General features: G+C 39.9%; 1 protein-coding gene across 2 annotated transcripts in view; it reads left to right on the forward strand.

Moving 5' to 3' along the window:
- LOC132828478 (lysine-specific demethylase 5B-like) overlaps positions 1 to 25,310 on the forward strand; it is a 215,027-nt gene that overhangs the window by 65,408 nt on the left and 124,309 nt on the right. For both annotated transcript variants that reach the window (XM_060845644.1, XM_060845645.1), the window contains exons 8-12: positions 1,803 to 1,961; positions 4,028 to 4,147; positions 7,841 to 7,999; positions 9,578 to 9,759; positions 24,779 to 24,941. In XM_060845644.1, coding sequence (XP_060701627.1) covers positions 1,803 to 1,961; positions 4,028 to 4,147; positions 7,841 to 7,999; positions 9,578 to 9,759; positions 24,779 to 24,941 — 783 coding nt within the window. The remainder of the gene's footprint in view (positions 1 to 1,802; positions 1,962 to 4,027; positions 4,148 to 7,840; positions 8,000 to 9,577; positions 9,760 to 24,778; positions 24,942 to 25,310) is intronic.

Raw genomic sequence — 25,310 nt, forward strand, 5'->3', positions numbered from 1 at the left:
TCCTTACTTTCCTAGGTAACAACAGATCACTGTTTTGGAAAGAATCTTGGGGAATGATTCAATGAGTGTTGTAGATGGTACACACTGTTTGCTGTATGTGGGTGGCGTAGAAACTTGAATGTTTAATCTGTTGAATGGGTGCTGATCAAGTAGGATGCTTAGTGTTGGATAATTATCTTCTCTAGCATTACTGGAAAGTATTCCATGACAGTGTTGACATGTACCTTGAAAATGATGGTCAGGCTTTGGGGAGTTGGGAGGGATGTTACTTGCTGCTGAATTCAAGGTCTCTGACTTGCTCTTGTAGTCACAGTATTAACGAGGCTCTCTGGTTCAGCTTACAATCATGATAAACCTGCAAGTTTTGATTATGGATTCAGTGGTTTAGTGATAGCATTGATATTGAATATTCAAGGGAATTGATTGCCAACTAGAGAAACCAATGTCATTGCTTGGCATTTTGTGATGTCTGTTTGGCATTTGTCAGCCCAAGCCTAAATGTGGGTCATGTCATTATCTGAGGAGTTGCAAGTGATACAGAACACTGCAATCATCAGCAAACATTCTTGCTGTCTGACCTTTTTTATGATTTGAACAAAAGTCATTGAAGCAACTGAGGATGGTTGGCCTTGGGCGCAATCCTCAGGAATTGCTAAGGCAATATTGTGGGATTGAAATGATTAGTCTCCAATAAGAAAGATATTGCAATTAATATTTTACATCTAATTATCCATCTTTAGAACTATTTTGAAAGAGACTCTCAAGACTTGACATTCATTCTGCTTCAAGCCACAAATGCTGTCAGAGCTGCTGAGTTCCTCTAATTTGTTTTGTTCTGCATTTCCAGCAGCCACAGTTTCTTGTTTTTATATCTCAGCTAGCAGAGTTTTCTCTTGATTCACATTGATTTCAGTTTTACTGAAGTTCCTTGGTGCTCAATCAAATGCTGTGTTGATGCTAAAGGCAGTCACTCTTTTGGAATTCAGCTCTTTAAACCTTGTTTGTGCCAAGGCTGTAATGGCATTTGGACTGAAATCCTGGTGGAACCAAAACGGAGCTTTACTGAGTAGGTTATTGTTGAATAAGTACTACTTGATGATAGTATCATCAACAATTGAGAGTAGACTGATGTAGTGGCTGAATTTTTCAAGCTTTTGCATACACAGCAAAACATTTGGCAAACATTTGTTGTTTGGTACATGCCCATGATGTAAAGGCATCTTGGCTAGTTCTGGTGCATAATTTTTAGGAATAAATTAAAGCCCATGAAACTGTGAAGCTGAGGCCTGTTTGATCTAGTCACAAATTTCAAATGGCTCAGATTTTTGTTGTTTTCCTTCAGAATCTATGCATTGTCACCATCTTCTGCTGGCAAAAATGGGATCTGCTGTCACTGGTGCTTTGCATTTAGAGCCTGCGTGCCCTTTTTCTTTAAAATTGAACTTTGCATAGACTCTGTAAAACTTTAGTTGTAAGAGTGCAAAGCTATCGGGGATGACTAAGTTAGAGAAGAGAGTGAAGACCAGGACTGAATAAATTATAAGCAGTTTTAAGCATAGGTATAAAAATGTTTTAATACGTGAGTTGTCCAAAATAAGGGCCATAATTTTAAAATGGTTGGGAACAAATATGTGAAATTCTGAAAAATCCCTTACTCTGAGGACGAATTTGTTGCTACACTTAGGTTCGAAGCATTTCACATCATTCTAGGAAAGCCAGAATAATATGTCAGCGGAATGGAAAGTAAACTGTTGATTTAGGAGGCTGTGTGGCAGACTGCATTATGTTTGTTCCTTTTGTAGGTGGATCTGTATGTTTGTCTGATCTGTGGACAAGGTAATGAAGAGGATCGACTTCTGCTGTGTGACGGCTGTGATGACAGTTACCACACCTTCTGTTTAATTCCACCCCTACAAGATGTTCCTAAAGGTGATTGGAGGTGTCCAAAGTGTCTGGCTCAGGTTGGTAACTGGAATCCTCCTTTTGTGTCAGAATTATACAGCAGTATAAAGGCTGTCTCCCTTTTTTGCATTCAGTGTTTCAATTTTCAATGTTACAATACAATTTTTTTACAATAGTGAAACAACTTAAATTGAAGCACCGAAGCAGGAGAGATGATTTTTATTTCGTCAAGAGATGTGGGTGTTACTCATTTATTCTTACTACTCGGACTCCTCTCTCTCGTTGCCTAGAAGGTCACTAGGTCAACTAGATGGCTGCAGTACTGGATTCACACACAGGCCAGACCAGTTAAGGGTGTCAGATTTCGTTCCCTGCAGGACTTGAGAACCAGATGGCACTTTACAACACTGCGTTTATATGATGGACAGTCTGCTAAATTCTTGTTCTTACTGAATTAAAATGTAAGCCATTACAATGGTTGGATTTGAATCCATGTCCTCTTGTCATCAGCCTTGGATTCTGGATTACTAATCAAGTGATATTTATCGCAGTGCCATACTTCCCATGGTGGGGGTTTAATAGGTTTGACGTTGAGAGGATGTTTCTGTTTGTGAGAAAATATGGAACTGGGTAATAGTTTAAAAGTAAGGGATCTTCCATTCAAAACACACGTGAGCAGAAATTTCTTGCCTCAAAAAGGTGAGATCAAGCCATTCTCCACCATTCAATTATAATGGCTATTCTGATTTTGGCCTTACCAGGACCCCTCTACTTGCTTCCAATAACTCTAGACTTTTGTCTAATTTGAACATATTCAATGGCCAAGCCTCCACTATGCTGTCCTAATTGTAAATGCTAACATTTGTTTGTGAGAAGAAACTTTCACTTTTCTGCCTTAAATGGGAAACCCCTTGTTTTTAAACTGTTTCTCTAGATTCACTCAAGGAAAGATTCACCGAAATTTAGTGGTTTTGTAGATTGTGTAATGGTTACCCCACATTTTGCCATTGTCAGAAGGTGCTAAATGCTTGATTCTGTCAATTCCCACCATTACATTTCATCTTTGAAATATTGCCTGATCACTATTGTTCTTTTGTCCCTCCTCCCACCACTGCAGAAAAGTCCAGTAGTACCTTCAACATCTCCTGACCTGGCTCTCTTTGCTAGTGCGCTTTTAGCTAACTTCCAGAGTTCCACATCTCCGTGTTATACCTATGTACCAGTGTGGGTGATTAGCTCTCCTATTCGATCTAAATGTTTAAATTTAATAGAGACTGCTTAAATGACATTGGTATTGGATACTATTGATCAAGCTGCACTCACTCATAGATGAGCCATGATTCTATGGCTTAAAATTTGATATGGAAAACCAGGAAAATCTGAAAAGCAGTTTACATCTTAAGTGTGTTTAACTCATGGCAGCTGCTTTGGAAGACTGACCAAAACACAAAGCAAAAGATTGTAGGTAGAGAAGGAATATCAACCATCCACCATCCCCACCCAAAATCAAAACCCAACCATGCGCCATGCGCGCATTATTGAAATCAATTTGCAAGTGGTTAAACCAATTACTTTGAGAAAGTAGTTTGGTGATCTGAACTATTGATCTTAAGCTTGTTTGTTTCTCCCCTCCTTGTTTTGCTTATTCCTGTAACGAGCAGATTCTGATTTGACCTGACTGCCATTTCTGATCAAGGGAATCTCCTTGAAACATTATCCTGTGTTTACATGGATTGAATGCTGTAAATTAAAAAAAATTAGACACCAGGGTGAGGGAGGAGTGGTTTAAAAGGGACCTAAGGGACTACTTTTTCATGCAGAGGGTGGTGCAAGTATGGAATGAGCAGCCAGAGGGAGTGGTGGAGACTGGTACAATTACATTTCAAAGGCATCTGGATGGGTATATGATTAGGAAAGGTTTAGAGGAATATGGGTCAAGTGCTGGCAAATGGGACTAGATTAGGTTAGGATATCTGGTCGGTGTGATTCAGTTGGAGCAAAGGGTCTGTTTACGTGTGGTGCATCTCTATGACTCAATTGCAAGAGCTTATCTGTCATCACAGTTAATGGGAGGGGAGTGCCACCTTGAGTTCACAGCATGCTGGAAACTTTGTTTTTGTTCTAGGAGTGTAGCAAGCCTCAAGAAGCTTTTGGTTTTGAACAAGCTCCTAGGGACTACACACTCCGTGCATTTGGAGAAATGGCAGATGCCTTTAAATCAGACTACTTCAATATGCCAGTTCATGTGAGTATGCTTCAGATTTATAAAGGATGTTCTCACATTAGTCAAGTTGGTAGTCAAATCTTTTAGTAGGTATTTTTATTATACTTTATAAAACCATAAAGAAAGAAACTACAACACTAGCAAACTTTTTTTTTCGTTGTTGTATGCATATAGAATAGAGAAAAGAAGGAAAAACCTACAGCAACAACAATACACCCAAAACGCAACTATACCCATGTGCAAAACAGACAAATCAATAAAGGTAGTTAATGAACGAGCAAAATGGCTCAACACAAAACTTACCTCTCGACCTCAGAACACTAGATATTAGTGTAAAATAGTTGGAATTCTTCCTTCAAGGACATCAAGTGTACTAAATCCAGAATGCCATGGTTAGGCGAAAGCCCTAGTTAAAATGGCAGATGAATCTGCATCCAAGTAATCCAGAAAGGGCTGTCATAATCCTAGAAAAACTTTGTTTTCCGGTGCACCATATTCCTGAACATGTCAAGAGTGATATGTTCGATACCTGTACCGACCCAGTGGCTGGGGGAGGTTCAGAAACCCAACGCATTATAATAATTTGCCTAACGCAGAAAGTGAGGATATTAAAAAGTTTTTTCCCATGAACATCCAAAGAGGGTATATTGGGTAGGTCTAGGAGGAGAGAGATGGATCCATCTTAACCTTGGCTCTCAAGATCCTTTCTATAACCCCTGCCACAGAACTCCAATATGTATGGAGCATAAACAATGAGTGAGAGTGCCGACATTTATCTTACACTTACGACAAAAGGGAGATGCTGTCACCTTTTAAACTTTGAGACATGGTCGGGCAAGATGGACCATATGCAAAATGTTTTAGCTGTATGAGATGGGTCCTATTACAAATCAAGATCTTGCTTGCATTCGTGCAGATGTTCTCTCGTTTTCTCTCTCTCTCTCTCTCTCTCTGTCTCTCTCTCTCTCTGTCTCTCTCTCTCTCTGTCTCTCTCTCTCTGTCTCTCTCTCTCTGTCTCTCCCCCACCCACCCCTGCCTCTATAGAAATTTCAGCCCTTCATTTAAATAAACTTCCACCTAGCTACCCAGACCGTAATTCTGGGGTGCAGGTTAGAAACCCAGCATACTCCCAATAGGGGTAAGAAATGACATTTTGGTCATATTACCCTCCCCCTGCCGCATTATCCTCCATGCCTTAACAGTATTAATAACAATTGGATTATGGCAATATTCCATGACCATCTTCATTTTATTTAAGAGTAAAAGGCTGATGAGGGGATATTTTGTCTGGGAGGCCTCACTATCAAGCCACGTTGATGCTGGGTCATCTTTACAGGCCCAACCACTAACAAGCGATAGAAGAGAACTTAATTGGTACCTTCTAATATGTGGGAAATCCTCCCCACCCCCCAAACCCATGAGACCGCTGTGTAGTTTAGACAGTTTGATAAGAGATTGTCTGTGGCGCCAAATAAAAGAGCTAAACCACTCTAGGTCTCAGCAACGTTTTGTCTTGGGAAAATCATTGGTATAGGATAGAGCAAATGGGGGAGAACATTTATTTTGTTAAGATAGCTGGCCTAGCCAGGATATTGGCAACATTTCCCATCACTGAAAATCTTGTTTAATCCTGTCAAGCAAGTGAGCAAAATTGGCCTCAAAGCAACCGTTCAAAGACAGGAGTAATACAGATGCCTAAATAAGAAAAACCTCTTGTCCCCATTTGTAGGGGAACCGTAGTTCACCCTTCACCTCATGAGACCACCCACCTCCCCTCCCCCAACTAGGCATAGCCTCAGATTTTGAGATTAATCTTGTGGCCCAAAAAGGAGCCAAATGAGTTGATGCATTGTAGAAGATGGGATACTGAAACCTTTGGATTCGACAGGAAAACCTAAACAACAACTGCATATAATGAGATCTTATGCGACTTAGATCCTACTTTTGGGGTGACTTTATTAGGATCCCTACGGGATTGCCTCTGTTAGCAGCTCAATCACCAATGTGAATTGTAATGGCGAAAGGGGACAATCTTGCCGACTGCCCCTACAAATATTAAAATTGCTCTACCTCCCATCACTGGTGAGAACCGCTGCCAGGGGATCAGCATTGAGGACCCTCGCCCACCTAATGAAAACCTCTACCAAACCAAATCGCTTAAGGACGTAAACATATGGCCACTCAACCTAATCAAATGCTTTCTCCTGCATCGAAGGTGACCACTAATCCCTGAACCAAAATGCTGCTGACAAACTTGAATCCTATTCAGCAATCTCCTGACATTATTCGAGGATCTATGGCCTTTTAAAACAAGTCTGATCGTCCCTAGCAATAGAAGGCAGCACAGTTTCCAATCTTAATGCGAGAGTCTTGGACAAAATTTTAATCAGAGTTCAGAAGTGAGATGGGCGTATCAGAGGCACATTGTTCTGGAGTTGTCGTCTTAAGAATGAGAGATATTAGCCTCCAGAATAGTGGGTGATGATTATGGCTGAACGAGTCATTATATGTGTCCAGCATTGGTTCCCACAATATACTTATAAATTCCTTTTAAAATTCACTGGGGAGACCATCAGGGTCAGGAACCTTCCCATTTTGTGCCTCCTTTACCTCCTACACTGTTGAAAATGCTTTAAGAAAAGATGCTCAGGAGTGACACTTGGAAGATCCAAGTTCTTAAAGAAAGACTCTATCTTAGTGCATCCATCCGTCCTCCCAACACTCAGAATGGTATAGCTCAAAATAGAATTTCCGAAATGCTGCCTTAATCTTTTTAGAGTTTCAAGTCTCCATCCCATTCCTATTCCTGATAGAGGCAATGGACTTGGGGGCATTCTTTCTCCTAGCAAGATACACTAGCTACCTGCGTGGCTTGTCACCATTTTCAAACAGTGCCCATTTCAAAAGGTGGTAAGCACAGAGTTCCGGACCAACTGAAGAGCCGTAACCTGCTGCAACTTAACCAATGATGGCTTGTCAAAATATGTCTTCATCAAACCTTCTCCAAGTGTAATTTTATTTTCTTTTGGCTAGAACAATATATTTTTTTAAAATGGGCATTTTATGTTCCACTATTCAAGTTAACACTGTTATATTGTTGAAAATGAAGCAGCAGTTTTTTGAGTTTGATATTAATTTAAGATTTACTGTTTCTGATTTCTTTGGTCCCATGTTGTTAACTTATTCTGACCAATATTTATCTATTTGGCAGATTGCAAAAGGAGCAATCATCTTATCCTCTGTCTCTTAGGTGTCTGTCCTCTTTGTTGTGTTTCATTCTAATAGAACAGTGACTGCTTTTCAAAGATAATTAGTCAATCGTCACAAGATTTGTCTTAGTTGAAGGACATGAAAGGTGCTTTATAAATGCAAGCTGCTGTCATAAGCTGCACTGGCTGTCGGGTCTGCTGTTTAGTATGTTTGATTTCTTTGGCTGAAAGATTGGAGAATGTTGGGAAATGGAATCTCTCATTTATGTATTGAACTTTAAGGTTGCAACTGAAGTGTGAAGGCTTTCCTCTGCATCTAATTCTTATTCAACCTAAAGTTGGAGCATTGCGCTTGAACAGAACAAGTTCCATCTTTCAGTTTCAGCATTTTAAAAAAAAGTAAAACAGAAGTGATTTGTTAAATTAAGCAAACTTCTTTATATTGGCATTTTTGTACTCTGTGTACACTTGATGCAAATGTGTTTTTTTTCACTTAAAAAAACAGATGGTTCCAACTGAACTGGTGGAAAAAGAGTTTTGGCGTTTGGTTAGTACCATTGAAGAAGATGTTACTGTGGAATATGGAGCTGACATTGCTTCAAAAGAATTTGGTAGTGGCTTCCCCATCAAGAATGGCAAAATTAAACTGCGACCTGATGAACAGGTAAAGTTCTAGATTAATTGTGTAAGATGTTGAAGATTTGATGCTGGGCAAGTCCTTTCTGGTTCTTAAATTGGTGTTAATAATTGATTGATTGCTATTGATGATTATGTGGTAATTTTTGCAGAGATTCTCCCAGTGTCTGACCACTTCCAGAATCATATGAAATTATTTAAAAATTCTTGTTTGTTAAATTTTATACAGGGATTCTGCCCAAACTTTACCTGGAAATTCAACTGTTTCCAGCATTTTTTGCATTTTTTTATTTCTTTTGTACCGAGTATTTGATAAATTATTTTGTTCAATCTATATGTAACCAGGTGAGCTGTGGACATCGCCAATTTGGATTATACCTCTGTTGAATTAGCTAATCTACAGTAGTAAAAATGCTACAATTGCTCAAAGCAATCATAGTGCTCAAATTGGGCAAGGTTAAGAGTGGTGATCTATTCTTTGATCCCAGCTGGCACTGACTGTGGATGGTGGTTGAACAGGACACCAGGCCAATGTTTTCCCACTGAACAGTGTATATCAGTTAGCATAACCAGCTTGCTTGCACTTTAAAAAAGTTTTATATTAGTAAAGACTTGCTTTGATATACTAGAGGATCTTCCTTTAGAGGGTGGGAGAAAATTGCATATAAAGTGTTGCCATATATGGAGGAGCCTCGCTTATCTGAAGGACATGGATGGGGAGTATTTTGTTTGGTTAATCGAATGCCGGAGAACATAATTTTAGCCAAGTATTGGGACATTGTGATCTTGGTGAATAATCCGCTATTTGAACAATTGAATGCTGGATAATAGAGACTCCTTTGTAAATGGCTAATCTAGAAACTGATTCTGCTCTTGATTTTAAGTTATATAAATATATTAAATTAGTTGAGAAACTTAGAATTAAAGACTTTGGACAGCTTGGCCTGCAGTTTTATGTGGCATATTTTAGTTCAAATGGGTATCAAAGTACATTTAACAATAATAAATCATGGAAGTAACCGGGGGTGGGGGGAGTACTGGCTAGATTTGTAATGTGTGTGGATGAAGCAGACAGCAACGATTTTAGTTTCTACACTGTTAGATGCAGAATGGTGTGGCTGTGCTTTTTTTTGTGTTTGTAAAATAGCACACGCGTGGCCCCACACACACACTTTTTTTCCTGCAACCTTTTGACAAATTCCACCTTTGCTCTGTACAGGGCAATGTTAGAGAGATGATCTGGGGAAGGGGGCTTCAGGGTACACCCTATGTAGAGTTCTAGGGAAAGTATGGGGAGGCAGAGGGCAGGTGGTCAGTCATTTGGAGACCGTATCTGGGCTCCCATCGATGTCCAGGACTGTTCTTGGCAGCATTTCAGTGAGCTGAATTCACGTTTAATCATTGTAAACAAAAGATGTGATCAGTGTTGAAAACACCTCTTTGTTTCTATCAGGACCTTGATCACCTTTGGATAATCAAGTTCCTTTGTACATGTAGAGCAGATTTTGTTGCACTTGCGAAGTCTGAACAGTTCTAATGTGGTTTCTTTTGAGTTAAGTTTTACCATTGCTGTTCTGAAGTGCATTTTTGTGTCTTTTACTTCCAGGAGTACTTTGATTCAGGATGGAATTTAAACAATATGCCTGTTTTAGAACCATCAGTTCTGACACACGTTAGCGCAGATATCTGTGGAATGAAATTACCGTGGCTCTATGTTGGGATGTGCTTCTCCTCCTTCTGCTGGCACATTGAAGATCACTGGAGCTACTCCATAAACTATCTGCATTGGTGAGAGACAGCCACTAACATAAGTAGTCAAGACTTGGGCATCAGGGTTCAACTTGATTTCAAAGAGAAAAGTGCATAGGTACCATAGGCATTCATCAGAACTTGGACCAATGCCCCTTAAGTACTATGCATTCCGGTATTGCTTATGCTTGAATTGCAAACCAGATGTTTTTCACAATGTTCTTAAAAAAAACTGTCAGGTGGAATGCAGAGTAACAATGCATCTTATCGTGTATATTCAGTGATTGCAGGTAAATTTAATGCCTGTCAAAATGCAACTTCCCAAGAATATATTTTTCAAGAAACTTTGGAATGAGGAAAATCTTTGCTGTAAGGGTAGAGGTCATCATGGAATGGTTACAGTACAAAAGCCATTCAGCCCATGTGTTGTAAGACCATAACATGTAGAGACAAAAAAACTGCAGATGTTGGAAACCGAGGTTGACAAGCAGGAGGCTGGGAGGTGGAGAAGTTGACTTCTCCACCTCATGCTGCCTGGCTTGCTGTGTTCTCCCAACGTTCTGCTTGTCTACCATAAAATATAGAAGCAGCTTTAAGCCACTTCATCATAGCTGATATATTTCTCAACACCATTTGCCTACCTTCTCTCAATGTCTTAGTGCATTCTAGATTTGTACTAAGTTAAAGAGCATCACTTGTCGTTATTTCTTCTGTCACTTGGCTTAAATCAATGTCCTTGGGTTCTCGGTCCTTCTGCTAACAAAGGTTCTCACAATCGATTCTGTCTAAGCTCTTCATGATTTTTGATCACCTGTCAAATCTCTGCATAAACTTAGATTCTCCAATTTATCTGTATAACTGAAGTTCCTTCTCCATGGAACCACTGTTTCATTTCTTTACTCTTTCTAATGCTTCTTAGAATGAAATATTCAGAATTAGATAGAATGCTCCAATTGAGGCTGAACCATTTACGTAGATTTATCGTATCACCCTTTTTTTGAATTTGGGGTCCTAGGCTGTAGTAAAAGGGGTCATGGGTTTTATTAACTTTTTTTTGTCGACCTGCCCTGATATCTTCAAAAATTCGTGTGCGTGTTCCAAGTCCTCCTACTACTACTCTGATTGAAGATGTATCTTTATTATCTTTTTTTATCTAAAACTATCACTTGTGCTGCTTAGCATTAAGTTTCATCTGCTGCTTGTCAATTCATTCCACCATTCTATCTTCCCATTTTGGAAGCACCATCCGTTTTGCCGTTCACAATAGTTCCAAGTTTTGTGTATTGTGCAAATTTTGAAATTATACCTTGTATATCCAGTGCTGTGAGGAGAAGTGTTCTTAACACTGCTTTCTGTACTCCTGTATATCTCCTTTAGTGAAAAGGACACTTATTGTTTGCTATCACTCAATTTGATAAATGTTTATGCTTTCACTGTCCCCTTATTCTATGAGCAATAATTTTGCTGACAAGCTAAATTGGAAAATTGTGTTTTTTTTTGTTGAATGCCTTTTTGGAAGTATATGTGTACTGCATTAAATGCCTTATCCTGTCAATTCTTGCTGCCAACTCATCAGAAACAAATGTTAGTTAAACGTGATTGGCACTTTATGAAGTCAGGCTGGCTTCCCTTAATTCCTTAGTTTGTTCAAATTATATCTTTTTTGTCTCCAATTATCATTTCTGAAAGCTGATCCACTACAGAGGTTAGGCTGTCTATCCTTGCACATTTTTTTAAACATATCTTGTAGCATTCTCCAGTTATTTCCAGTTATAGCACTCCTATACCTAATGAGGATTTGGAAATCATGGCCAATATCCCCATAATGTCAACCATTACTTCCCCTCAATGTCCTTGGATGTATCTACTGCTAACTTCTTAAACTTTAGGTACTAATAGCCTATATGCTACCTCTTTTAACCCATCCAATGTTTCTCCGACCTCCTGTTCAACAATGACTTGGTACCATCTTGTTCCTTTATTAATTTCTTACTCATTTAGTACTTGGGCCATGTCCCTGCTTTTTGGGCATATACTGTAATTGACTTCACTCTTCCTTTATCAGTCTTTTACTATTAATGTAGCAAGTTTTTAAGATTTCCCTTTAATGTGAACTATCAGTCTCTTCTTCTTCTTCTTTCTCTCTCTTGTTTTGGTTTTCACTTCCCTTCTGAAACTTTTACACTGAGCCTGATTCTCAATTGTATTGTCCATCAGAAATCCCCAAGTAATCACTTTTCCTACTTTGTCTCTATCTCATTCATAACTCTGGTTCCTGGGTTTGTCTACCTGACCTTTCCCTTTCATGGGAATGTATCACGATTATACCTGAATTAACACCTCTTTTTTTATATATTCTGGCCAAAATTATGATTTTATAATGATCTTGCTGAAAATGTCACCAACAAATCCATATTTAATTAATAATATGTAGAAATGTATATTTTTACTGAAATAAATTCAAACAATTTAAACTTAGATATCTCTGAAAACATTTTCCTAAGGTGGCTAAGGAAGGAATTTATTAATTTACTGAACACTACTGAAATATTTCATGATTGGAAGCAAGCAAATGCAGCATGTGACTATGGAAGTTACTATTGTCCTTGATGCCCAAGAATAAGAAAGTTACAACGAATCTGCATAAAATAGTGATTCGGTCACAGTTGGAGTATTGTGACCCATTCTGTACTTGGAGAATGTACAGAAAAGTTTGAATGGTTCTAGGAATTAGGGATGCACATTGAGGTTAAATTGAAGAAGCTTGGCTACTTCCCTTAGGGGATGGCTAAGAGGATCTTGAATGTATGTATTCAAAATCATAACGGGTCCCAACAGTAGACAAGAGAAAAGCTATCTGTTGGGTTGAGAACCAGAGTGGCAAAAGGGCCAAAGTCAACATGAAGCAAATGTTTGTTTACATAAAGTGGTTAAGATTTGGAATGTAGTGTGATGCGGTGGGATTCAGTTGTGACCTTCAAAAATATTTAGATATGTACTTGAAAGTAAATAAAAATTGTCCGGGTGCAGGAAAATCTACAGGGTCACAAGGTCGGTAAGCAGTACAGTTAGTTGATATGGGCTTGACAAAATGTGATAAATGGCTGTTCTATGTTGTAACCGCATGATTAAACTGAGAGAATATCTTTTACATCTGGAATAATTTTATTATTCTTGGGCATCAAGGACAATAGTAACTTCCATAGTCACAAGTAGCAGCCAGAATCTGGTTAGATACTTCCTGATAATGTTAAAGCTAAAGTACATAATTCATTACTTTATTCATTTATTTTTACAATACTTTTAATATTTAATATAACCCCCTTCTCTCCCTCCCAGTGATTCACTGTTGTGTAGGAAAATTGAACAATTGATAAAAACCACAAAAGAGACATCAGGTCAGATATTCATATTTTTATCAAAATAGTAGGTGTTAGGTTTGGAGGTAGGTGAGCACTTTGGTGATAGTGACCACAATTTTTGGTTATTGTTACTTTAACAATGAAAAGGGATAGGTATGTTGTGCAGGGCAAGAGTTATTGCTGGGGGAAAGGCAATTATGATGCGATTAGACAAGATGTAGGGTGCATAAGATGGGGAAGAAAATTTTAGGGATGGGCACAATTGAAATGTGGAGCTTATTCAAGGAACAGCTACTGCATGTCCTTGTTAAATATTTACCTGTCAGGCAGGGAAGAAGTGGTTGAGCGAGGGAGCTGTGCTTCACCAAAGAAGTTGAATCTCTTGTCAAGAGGAAGAAGGTGGCTTATGTTTGGATGAGACGTGAAGGCTCAGTAAGGGGGCTTGAGAGTTACAAGCTAACCAAGAAAGACCTAAAGAGAGCTAAGAGGAGCCAGGTGGGGATGAGAAGCATTTAGCAGATAGAATCAAGGAAAACCCTCAAGCTTTATAGGCATATCAGGAATAAAAGAATGAATGGAGAAAGATTTCAAGCCACTCAAGGATAGTAGTGGGAAGTTGTGCGTGGAGTCTGAGGAAATGGGGGAAGCGCTAAATGAATATTTTTCATCAATGTTGTTGAGGGGATACTGAGATACAGGCTGCGAGAATAGATTGGATTGACATTCACAAGGAGGTGTTAGCAATTCTGGTAAGTGTGAAGATAAATAAGTCTCCTGGGCTGGATGGGATTCTCTGGGAAGCCAGGGAGGAGATTGCAGAGCCTTTGGCTTTGATCTTTGTTGTTATCGTCTTCAGGAGTGGTGCCAGAAGACTAGAAGATAGCAAATGTTGTTTCCTTGCTCAAGAAGGGGAGTAGAGACAACCCTGATAATTATAGATCAGTGAGCCTTACTTTGGTAGTGGGTAAAGTGTTGGGAAGTGTTATAAGAGATAGATAGGCTTTATAATGATCCAGAGAGGAATAAGTTGATTAAGGATAGTCAACATGGTTTTGTTAAGGGTAGGTCATGCCTCACAAACTTTGTTGAGTTTGAGATGGTGACCAAACACGTGGATGAGGGTAAAACGGTTGATGTGTACATGGATTTTAATGTTACCGAAGGTAGGCTATTGCACAAAATACGCAGGCATAGAATTGAAGGTGATTTAGCAGTTTGGATCATAAATTTTCTAGCTGAAAGAAGACAGAAGGCGGTGGTTGATGGGAAATGTACATCCTGGCATCTGTTACTAGTGGGGTGCCGCAGTGTATTTTGGAGCCACTGCTGTTTGTCATTTTTATAAATGACCTGGATGAAGGTGTAGGAGGATGGGTGACTGAATTTGCAGATGACACTAAGGTCAGTGGAGTTGTGGATAGCGCTGAAGGATGTTGTGGGTTACAGAGGAACATAGACAAGCTGCAGAGCTGGGCTGAGAGGTAGCAAGTGGAGTTTTAATGTGACAGTGTGAGGTGATTCACTTTGGAAGGAACAACAGGAATAAAGAATACTGGGTTAATGGTAAGATTCTTGGTAGTGTAGATGAGCAGAGAGATCTGTGTCCATGTACATAGATCTCTGAAAGTTACCACCCAAGTTGACAGGGTTGTTAAGAAGGCATACGGTGTATTAGTTTTTATAGGTTGAGTTTCAGAGCCATAAGGTCACGCTTCAGTTGTGCAAAACTCTGGTGTGGCCGCACTTTGAGTATTGCATGCAATTACGGTCATAGCATTATAGGAAGGATGTGGAAGCTTTGGAAAGGGTTCAGAGGATATTTACTAGGATGTTGCTTGGTAAGGAGGGATGTTTTTGTGAGGAAAGGCTGAGGGACTTGAGGCTGTATTTGTTCATGAAGATAGTTGAGAGGTGACTTAAGACATATCAGATAATCAGAGGATTAGATAGGATGGACAATGAGAGCCTTTTTCTTCCAATGGTGATGGCTAGCACGAGGGGGCATAGCTTTAAATTGATGGATGAGAGATTTAGGATGAATATCAGAGGTAATTTTTGTGCTCCTGAGAGTAGTACGGGCGTGGAATGCCCTGCCTGCAGCAGCAGTAGTAGTGCCAACTTTAAGGGCATTTAAATGGTCATTCCATAAATATATATGGATGAAAGTGGAATAGTGTAGGATAGATGGGCTTCAGATTGGTTACACAGATCGATGCAACATTAAGTGCCGAAGGCCCTGTACTGTGCCGTAATGTTCTAAGTTTTAGTAGCTTTTAAAATATTAGAGAAATTTGAGGAGGGAAATCCTATGTTAATGGCCTATACAGCTGAAAGTGAAAGAAATTGGGGTGATACATGAACAGAATTATAGAAGTGCAAGGTTTTGAGGGCTTGAAGGAAGGTTACAGTAATGAGTTGGGTGAGGCTATAACTAAATTGAAAACTTAATTGAGGCTTTTAAAATCTGTTAGACCGGGAACCAGTTTAAGTGAATGCATAGAATAGCCTTTGCACTTGAGGATGTGCATAATAACTTTTGATGAACTCAGTTTAGAAGTTGAAAGATGAGAGCATTGTAGTAACCAGGTCCACTGATAGTAAAGTCTTAATCAAGTATTCAGAAATTTTTCAGGAAGGCCAAGGGGCTATCAAAGAGACCACCTTACATCTTGACCAAGAAGAGATTTGACAATTCTGAAAGGCTCATCCAGTGCTATTTGCCTGAGTGGCAAAAGTAGAGGTAGAAATCAGAATGTTGGAAATCAAAGGAATCATCAAACCAGTCCAAATTGTGGAATGGTTGTACCAGTTGTGAAGTCCGACGGATTGGTTTGCCTCTGTGCTGTAGAAATGATGATTAATAATATATAGAAATAGGCAGACTTAGTGATTTCAAGGACTGGTTGTGCATTTTAAAATTAAATTGCCAAGTGAGGTAAACTATTCCAATTCTGGTTGAAATAGTGGCTAGAAACAGGTTTTGTCCTGCTTCTCTAAGACAAAGACTTTGAATATCCCAAGATTTAATGGAAAAAAAATTGCTGATTCAGTATTAGATGTTTTATCAAACATCCTGTGAAGCTAGACCCAAGTAGTCAAGAGCGATGCTCTGATGCAGCAGTGTGTTGTTCACATTAGTTACTCGATAGATTCAAATTGATGTTATTGACAAGCAGCACTTCCAACTCCTTTATATATACTTAGGCTTTGAGGCAGCTTTTGACAAAGTTCCATATAAACGATTAAAAGCTGCAAAAAAAAGTATATGTTGAATAAGAAATTGTTAATTAAAAAAAAAAGACGCTTAATATTCTTGAGCTGTAAAGTAACAATGGAAAATGTTAGAAATGTGCCGCAGGTCTATCAACTTTAGTGCAAGTAGCAGTTTGCATTTCAGGTTGTTGCCTTTCATCAGAATTGCATGTCAATTCTGGCAAAATCTTATCAACCTGAAGCCTTGTCTTTTTTCACATTTTCATCATTTGCATTTTGCTTTCCCTAGTCTGGAGAAGTTATTCAACCGAAGGAATGTGTTGAATAGAGCTCTGCAGAAGGTTTGTCCTTGACCTTGTTTCCAATTTGCACTTTATTTTTGGGTCCAGACACCAAACCAAAACCTGAAGTACTTGTCAACAACACTGAGAGGCAAAATACTAGAGAGAGTCAGCTAACGATCTCTTGGATTTAGCTCAGTTTTACAACTGCATAACCAAGTGGCATATCAGAGTTTGGGCATAGTGATCAAATGCCGAAACCAGGCCGTGTGAAATTTTAAATCCAGTGTTAAGCACGGCTAAAACAGCACTAACTAAAATACCACATGTAACTAGAATGCATAAAAGCATGGAGTGAGAAACAGAATTAAACCCCTGGGGGTAATTTAGTAAGAGCATTTTGTCAGATGTCCTCTAATGTCATTTTCTCATCCAGTATTCTTTGGATATCATTTTGTCATCTGATGTTCTTCCAATGCACAGCTGTTTGAATACAGTTTGTGCTTCATTTTCTTGACTTATTCTCTTAAAGCATTCAATTTCATAATTCTTACTTGGGGTTGTAGCTAACAGGAAAGGTGAGTGGATGTATTTGAATTTAAGTAACATTCTAGAAGTTTTACACTTTTTTTTAAATGTGAAAATTAGCAACTCTTGGCCACCAGTTATATGCAAGGTTTTGAAATCTGCAATCATGGAAGAATCAACAGATTTGGAGAGGTTTATGATAACTAAAGAGCCAACACTGTCACCCTCACAGTTCATAATAATAAAAAAACAATGTGGTACTCAAAGAACATTGACAAGTTGTTGGACTGGGCAGATAGGTGGCAGATTAAGTTCTCTGTGGATAAATGTAAGCTGGTGAAATCTGGAAGAATATTGAAAGGTAGTATACAGTGCACAATTTTAAAGATGCAGAGGGTATACATGTGCACAGATCATTGAAAGTAGCAGGACAGTAGGAGAGAGCAGCTAAAGTATATAGTGTTCTTAGATTTCAATGGGGTCACGGATTACAAGAGCAAGGAGGTGATGTTGAACTTGTACAAGACACATTGCTCGACCTCGGCTGGATTATTGTCTACAGTTGCAGGAGCCACATTATAGTAAAGTTTGTGCGAAGATTTGTAGCTCGGGTGCTTGTTGTAGTGGTTCTGTTCGCCGAGCTGGAAGTTTTCATTGCAAACGTTTCGTCCCCTGGCTAGGAGACTTCATCAGTGCTCTGGAGCCTCCTGTGAAGCGCTTCTTTGATGTTTCTTCCGGCATTTATAGTGGTCTGTCCTTGCCGCTTCCGGGTGTCAGTTTCGGCTGTCCGCTGTAGTGATTGGTATATTGGGTCCAGGTCGATGTGTCTGTTGATGGAGTTTGTGGATGAATGCCATGCCTCTAGGAATTCCCTGGCTGTTCTGTCTGGCTTGTCCTATGATAGTAGTGTTTTCCCAGTCGAATTCATGTTGCTTGTTGTCGGAGTGTGTGGCTACTAGGGATAGCTGGTCGTGTCGTTTCGTGGCTAGTTGGTGTTCACCAACTAGCCACGAAACGACACAACCAGCTATCCCTAGTAGCCACACACTCCGACAACAAGCAACATGAATTCAGCTGGGAAAACACTACTATAGGGCAAGCCAGACAGAGAACAGCCAGGGAATTCCTAGAGGCATGGCATTCATCAACAGACACATCGACCTGGACCCAATATACCAATCACTACAGCGGACAGCCGAAACTGACACCCGGAAGCGGCAAGGACAGACCACTATAAATGCCGGAAGAAACATCAAAGAAGCGCTTCACAGGAGGCTCCAGAGCACTGATGAAGTCTCCTAGCCAGGGGACGAAACGTTTGCAATGAAAACTTCCAGCTCGGCGAACAGAACCACTACAACATTATAGTAAAGGTATGAATGCATTGGAAAGAGTGCAGAAATAATTTGCAAGAAAAATTCCAGGGAAGAGTTCAGTTGAAGGTAGGGATTGTCCTTGAAGAGAAGGAAGCGAGGAACGGTGTTCTATGATTTTCAAAATCATGAGTGGGCTGAAAGAATATATGGGGTGAAACTGTTCGCACTCAAAAAGCATGAGAGATTATAGATTTAAAGCTCTGTTTGGGGAGGTAGAAAGGTGGAGGTGAGATTTTGGGACTGTGCGTAAAAAGATTGGGACCTGGGAGGGAGAGAGAGGGGGATATTTGAGTAATTGGGATCCAGAAAGATGGGAGGTAGGAAGTGATCAGGGTCGATTGCATTGGAATCTGGGGAGAATGGTGGGAGGAGGGTCCAGAGAGCAAGGGATTACATGGGACAAGGGTCTCTAGACCTCTGGTCCTCTCTGTGTCCCCCCTGACCTACACCACCTCACCCTCCGCCCCTGAGAAATGCACATGTATTAATTGGACTCCAGTGTGGCTATAGAACGGGAACCATCAGGGATTATGGTAGATTTGTTTTGGACTAGGGGATGGTAGACAGTGGAGTTCTCCACTAAAGTCAGTGTCATGACCACTACCATATTGCTCTATAAAATGACTTGAATTTTGGAAAATGGGCTAAAATTGCAAAGCTTCCAATTAATAATAACTTGGACCGTTGCCACACAGTGAAATCAGGACCAATTGATTGAAGCAGAGCATTGGTGAGCAGAACGTGTTGACAGATGGAATTCATTCTGACTGTGAAGGAATAGGGACGTTTGGTATAGGTACCATGCTGACATTTATTTGAATGTGCAGATTTTCCTAGTTTTGTTTTTTGCACAATAAGCAGGACAAATCCAGTTACTGCCCACTTATTAGCAAAGAAATGGCCATGGTTATCAACAGTGCGGTCAAAGGAATATTGCAAATGAAGAACCAGGCACTCCGATTGGGTTCCAGCACGGTATGGTTAATTTGCTCTTGATGATCTTGGTCCAAACTTGGACGAAAGAGCCGAACTCCAGAAATGGGGGAAATGTGACTGTCCTTGACCTCGGGGCAACTGGTGATTTTGGTATAGCACCAAAGAATCTCCGCAATTCTGAAGTCGGTGGAAATTTGAGGGGAAAATCTGATGGAAAGTCATACATAGCTGAAAGATGGTTGTGGATGCTGGAGGTAAATCATTTCAACCCTAGAAAATCCCTGCAACTGACTCTCCAGGTGCTATCCCAGCCTAAACAGGGGGCACTTGTGCAGTGTTGGTGTCCCTAGCTTTGGTCCAGGTGGCCCAGATTCAAGAACCATATGCTCTAGAGAGTATCCAGTAACATTTCTAGATACGTTGATTAGAAAATATTTCTGGGTCCAACCAAATGCACCCGCTTCATCAATTGCCTTCCTTCTAACTTAAATAAGAAGTGGAAATATTTGCTGCTGATCGTGCTGAAAATTGCACAGTTGCACATCTCGTAACAAATCATCTGTGATGAAGGTCTGGACAGCATGCAGGTATGGGCTGATTAGTAGCAACTAATATTTGTGCCACAAAAGTGCCAGTGACCACCTTCAACAAGAGTCATAGAAATCTACAGCATAGAAGAAGGCCGCTCTGGTCCATTGTGCCTACACCAGTCAAAAACAAGCACCTAATGATTGTAATCCCATTTTCCAGCACTTGTCCCATAGCCTTATATGTCTTGTGTCTTCGGTGCGCATCTAAATAATACTAAAATGTTATGGAGGGTTTCTGCCTTTGCCATGTTTGCAGGCAGTGAATTGCAGATTCCTACCACCCTCTGAATGAAAACGTTTTCCTCACATCTCTAAACATTCTGCCCCTTGCCTGAAATCTGTGCCCCTGGTCATTGATCCCTCCATCAAGGGGAAAGGTTCCTTGCTGTTTACCTTCTTTATGCGCCTCAGTGTTGAGAGAATCTAGCTACAAATCCTGCAGCTATTAACTATCCTCCTGAATCCCCAAGCTGGTCTACCATCTACAAGGCAAAAGTCAGGAATGTGATGGAATACTCCCCACTGGCCTGGATGTGTACAGCTCTAACAATGTTCAAGAAGCTTTTTGGACAAAATATTCCAAACACACACCAGTGTCCTGTGGAATGAAAATGAGAACACCACCACCTGCATGTTGCCCTCCAAACTGCTCACCATCCTGACTGGGCAGGTAAAGAAGTGTAGAAACCTGGTGTGCATACACCAAACGAATTGTTACCTGTTTTAGAAATCCACCTCCCTGCCAGCTAAGATTCTGCAAGATTTGCAGTGGTGTTAATGTTCCATGAATAAATTTAAAAATAATCTGGAGCCAGGTATCAAAATAGTCTGTTTAAGGCTGATAAGCAGAAGTTTGAGGGTCGTGAGTTTGGAACACTCTAGATGGTGGAAGAAGAATCCTTGAGTATTTTTAAGGCAAAGATTCTTGGTAAGCATGGGGGTGAAGGTTATAAAGAGTAGACAAGATTGTGCAGCCAAGATCTTAATATTGGATTAGGCTCAAAGGGCTGATGGGTCTACTCATACTCCTGATTTATATGTTTCATAAGTCTTCGGGAAACTAAATACTATATTTAGAATTTTTGTTTGATCAGTCTGGAGTACTGTTTAACATTTTGGTCTTTTTAACTAGTGGAAGGATAGCAGCCTCGGCTTATTGGCTGGATTTCTGGGATGAAATTGTTATGCTTGGAAAGAAAGTATCATATGCTTATATCTTAATGAAATGAGAGGTAAAACATTAAGTTTTATTGGGAAGCTGACTGGGTGTTGCTGGGGCATCATTTTGCCTGACTAGGCAAACAGAATTTTTTGAGAGGAGGAAGGAGCAAGAGGGAGAATTGCAATGAGAAATTTCTCAACTCAAAGGACTTTTAAGTCTTTGGAATCGTCTACCTTATGGCGGTGTGTGTGCTTACTGTTGAGCATAATGAAGACTGACCAATAGATATATTGGTGTTTAGAGGATTGAGGGATAGGGAGTTCAGTTTGAATAGTGCAGCCATTAGGCTTACACTGACAGAAGTTTGAGGGGATTGTTTTGATAAGTTGAATTATTGTTCATTTACTATACTCTGTTGTGGTCAATCTGTCATTGGCTACCTTTTTTAAAAGTCCGTCAAATTGATCGTAAATGATAGTGCAATTTCTGATGGTTGCTTACAGTGTAGAATTTGCTGGTTTCCGATATAACTTTGCAGCATCCACTTGCACCAGTTTGCATTGGGTACCAGAGTTTTGGCATTGAAAGCAAGAATAGATTAAGTATTGTGGTCTGTTGGTGACATCAGTTCTAGTTCCCAATGGAAGCTGTATGAGAAACCTCAAAAATAATTTTCTCAGTTCTATATATTTATTTTCAACACCAGTATAATGGCAGGTGTTGTGGGCAACCATTATTTAATCTAGTCATTGTGATCCTCCACCTTCAAACTATTCATTCTCTCACTCGATCCTTTCTTCTCCCTCCCACCTCTGTGTCTCTTCCTCTTTTCCTTCTTTTTCCTTATTCCTTCTTTCTGCCTTCACTCCTTTCTTTCACTGTCTCTTTTTCCCTTGCTCTCCCTCTAGCTTTCTCCTTTTCTCCCACTCTAGTTTTTTTCTCTCCGTTTCATTGTTTCTCTCGCACCCTCATTCTCTTGCAGTTTCTGCTTACTCTTGCTTTCTCTTTTACGCTTGCACTTTCACACTCTAGTGCCCTCCTGCATGCCCCTGCTGTCTTTTGCATTGTTTCTCTCTTTTTTTTTCCACATGCGTGCTTTTCCTGTGCTTGCTCTCTTTTTCAAGCTGGTCTCTCGTAGACATTGTCTCTGTCTTGTCAGCTTTGTGCACGCTCCACTTGCTTCCTTTCTGTAGTGAGGAACCATGATTCACTGATTCATACAATAATTGAGTTTGTACTGGCATAACTGCCACTAAAATTGTGCTATTCCCAATTTCATACATTTGTCCCATATCCCTGAATGTTATATCAGGTGTTCATTCAAATTTGTTTTTAAAGTTCATAAGGTTTCTGGCCTCTACTACTACCCAGTCAGTGCATTCCAGATTCCCACCACCTGCTGAGTGAAAAGGATTTTTCCCAAATTCTCTGAATCTCCTGTCCCTTACCCTATAATTGTATGCCCCCTCCTGATCAACCCCTCAACCAAGGAGAACAGCTGCTCTCTCTTTACCCTGTCCATGCACATCCTAATGCTCCTATACACCTCATAACCACCACCGTCATCTCTCCTCTAAAGTAAACAATCCAACAAGCCTTAGTTCAGTTTCCTCATTCCAGGCAACATTCTGGTGGACTTGGTCTGTTTCCCCCTCAAGCGCTGTCACATCTTACTGTAGATGAGGTAACCAGAACTACCCACAGCTGTGACCTTTGTACAATTTGTATAACTCCAACATTACCTCCTTGCTCTTAAACTCTATTCCACGACTTACGAAAGCAAGTGCTGTGCCGACTTCAGGGATCTGTGAATAGTTACCAAGTTCTTTCTGTTCTTCTAAGCTACCCAGTATATTGCCATTTGTTAAATACTCCCCTCATCTGGTTCCTTCTACTAAAATGCATCACCTCACATTTGTCAGGGTTAACTACCGTCTGCCACTTGTCCGCCCATCTGACCAACGCTGTATCTGAATTGTTCCCTTTGGACTTGCTAACAGTCCTGCTCCTCTTCCTTATCCAGTCCTGAATTCTCCTAGACATTCACGGTTCTCTGAACTTATTCCTCCTACATTCCCTGCAAAGGGTACATGTTGAACCTATACTCTCCCCAGTCCTCTTTGAACCCCCCCCCCTCCAATTGCTTTGCAGAAGGAGGTATTCCCAGTGAACTGTGGCCATATCCTGCTTCTATTTTAATAAAATCTCTTTCCCCCCCCCCCCCCCACAGTTCCAAATTCAAATCTATCTTTCGCATGCCTTTTTTTTTCCTTGTCCAGAACAAGCTGGAACAATATTTTGGTTGCTAAAATGCTCCTCTGCTGCAACTTCATATACTGGACCAGTGTCTTTCCCCAGAGCCCAGATCCAGCCCTACGCTATCCCTTATTGGGGTTTCTACATATTGATACAAAAAACTCCCCTGGATGCATTTCATGAAATCCACTCCCACTAAACCTTGAACACTATAAACTATGACTATCCCAATTTACTTTGGGATAGTTGATATCTAGGATAATTCAACAACTGTGAACTGTCGACATAGTTGCTCTTCTATTTCTTATAATATACTCCTACCAAAGTGGCTGCCCCCTTAATATTCCTAAGTTCTACCTACAAAGCCTCATTCTCAGACCTTTCTAGGATATTAGGTGTCCTACTTGCAGTAATTGACCCCTTAACAATAGTGCTACACTATCACCCTTTTTACAATCTCCCCTGTCTTGCCTAAAGATCCTAGACCCAGAATGTGGAGTTGCTGGTCCAGCCCTTCTCTTAACCATGTTTCTGTGATGGCAACAATGTTATACTTCTGTGTGTCAATCCATGAACTTATCAGTCTTCAGCACTTTTAGCATTAAAAGTAAAGGCCATCTGGACTTGTTTACTCTTGACACTCAACATAGCTGAACTCACTGTTGACTTGCTTCCTTTGCTGGAGCATGTGTCTGTGTTTCATTGATATTCAGTGGCCTGTTCATTTGTTGCTTGTGATATGTTTAGGTTAGTTTGCAGATCTGGAGCTAGTATAATCCTGAATTATGAATACTTGTGTGCAATGCACACTAACAGCAGAAGCCATAAGAGTTGGAAACATAAATAACTCATTACTGAAATCAGAAACAAATCACTCTGGGAATGAGAGTTTTTCTAATCACACATGAATGTTTAATGTGTCAGACTGAGTAACCTGTAAGTGTTAGTCTTTCTTGATAAGTATTTCAATTCTCTTGTGTCTTGTTTATTCTGATTTTTAAAAAAATATTTTGTTTTTCAGCTTGCAGTTCTGAAGGGCTCTGCCTGTACCACTGCCTCATCATTTATCTCTACAGATATTGACAACTGTATATTGCAGATTTTAGTTTTAATATTTTTGGCAATGGGCCAGACTGAGTATGCTCATACATCTAGCTAGTGCTATGAATGTAGGATGTAAATTATATGTTGATCTTACAAAATTATTTTTTTAAACCCACTGCCACCTGTCAGTAATTTAATAAAACACACTCCTGGTAGAGTTTGCTTTCATAGCTTTGATCAATTTTCCATAAACAGTAGTTTTTGATAATCTCAAGTTCATGGATTCTAACTTTCTTTTAAAACTAATTAGGGGAGAGCCTAAGACATGGTATGGAGCACCAGCATACGTGGCAGAACAGCTGGAGAGTGTTATGAAGAGACTGGCGCCTGAGCTGTTTGAATCCCAGCCTGACCTTCTGCATCAGCTGGTCACCATCATGAACCCTAACACTCTGATGGCTCACGGAGTGCCAGTACGTATTGCAGATCTCCTTGGAGCCCTGAGGCCATGATTGTAAACTTAGATTTTATATATTATTGAGGGATTACCGATAATGCAGCGAGCATTGGCCATTTAATGTAAAACTTTAAAAAATAGATTTACAATGTAGACTTATTTGTTTGGCTAGTATAACTTTAGACGATTTTAAAAAAAAGTCATGGTGTTGGAAAATTCCAGTAAAGTTGAGAAAAGTAGCTTGACACCCTTTTTTTTGAGAGCTATAGAATATTACACTATATTTTTATATCCATTGAACAAAATATGGTGGATAATTTTCACTGCAATGCTTGCCTTGCATAATTTATTCTGTGGCCAGAGTAAATTACCTGACTGAATTACC

Source organism: Hemiscyllium ocellatum, chromosome 26 (genome assembly GCF_020745735.1).
Source record: "Hemiscyllium ocellatum isolate sHemOce1 chromosome 26, sHemOce1.pat.X.cur, whole genome shotgun sequence".
Classification (NCBI taxonomy): Eukaryota; Metazoa; Chordata; class Chondrichthyes; order Orectolobiformes; family Hemiscylliidae; genus Hemiscyllium; species Hemiscyllium ocellatum.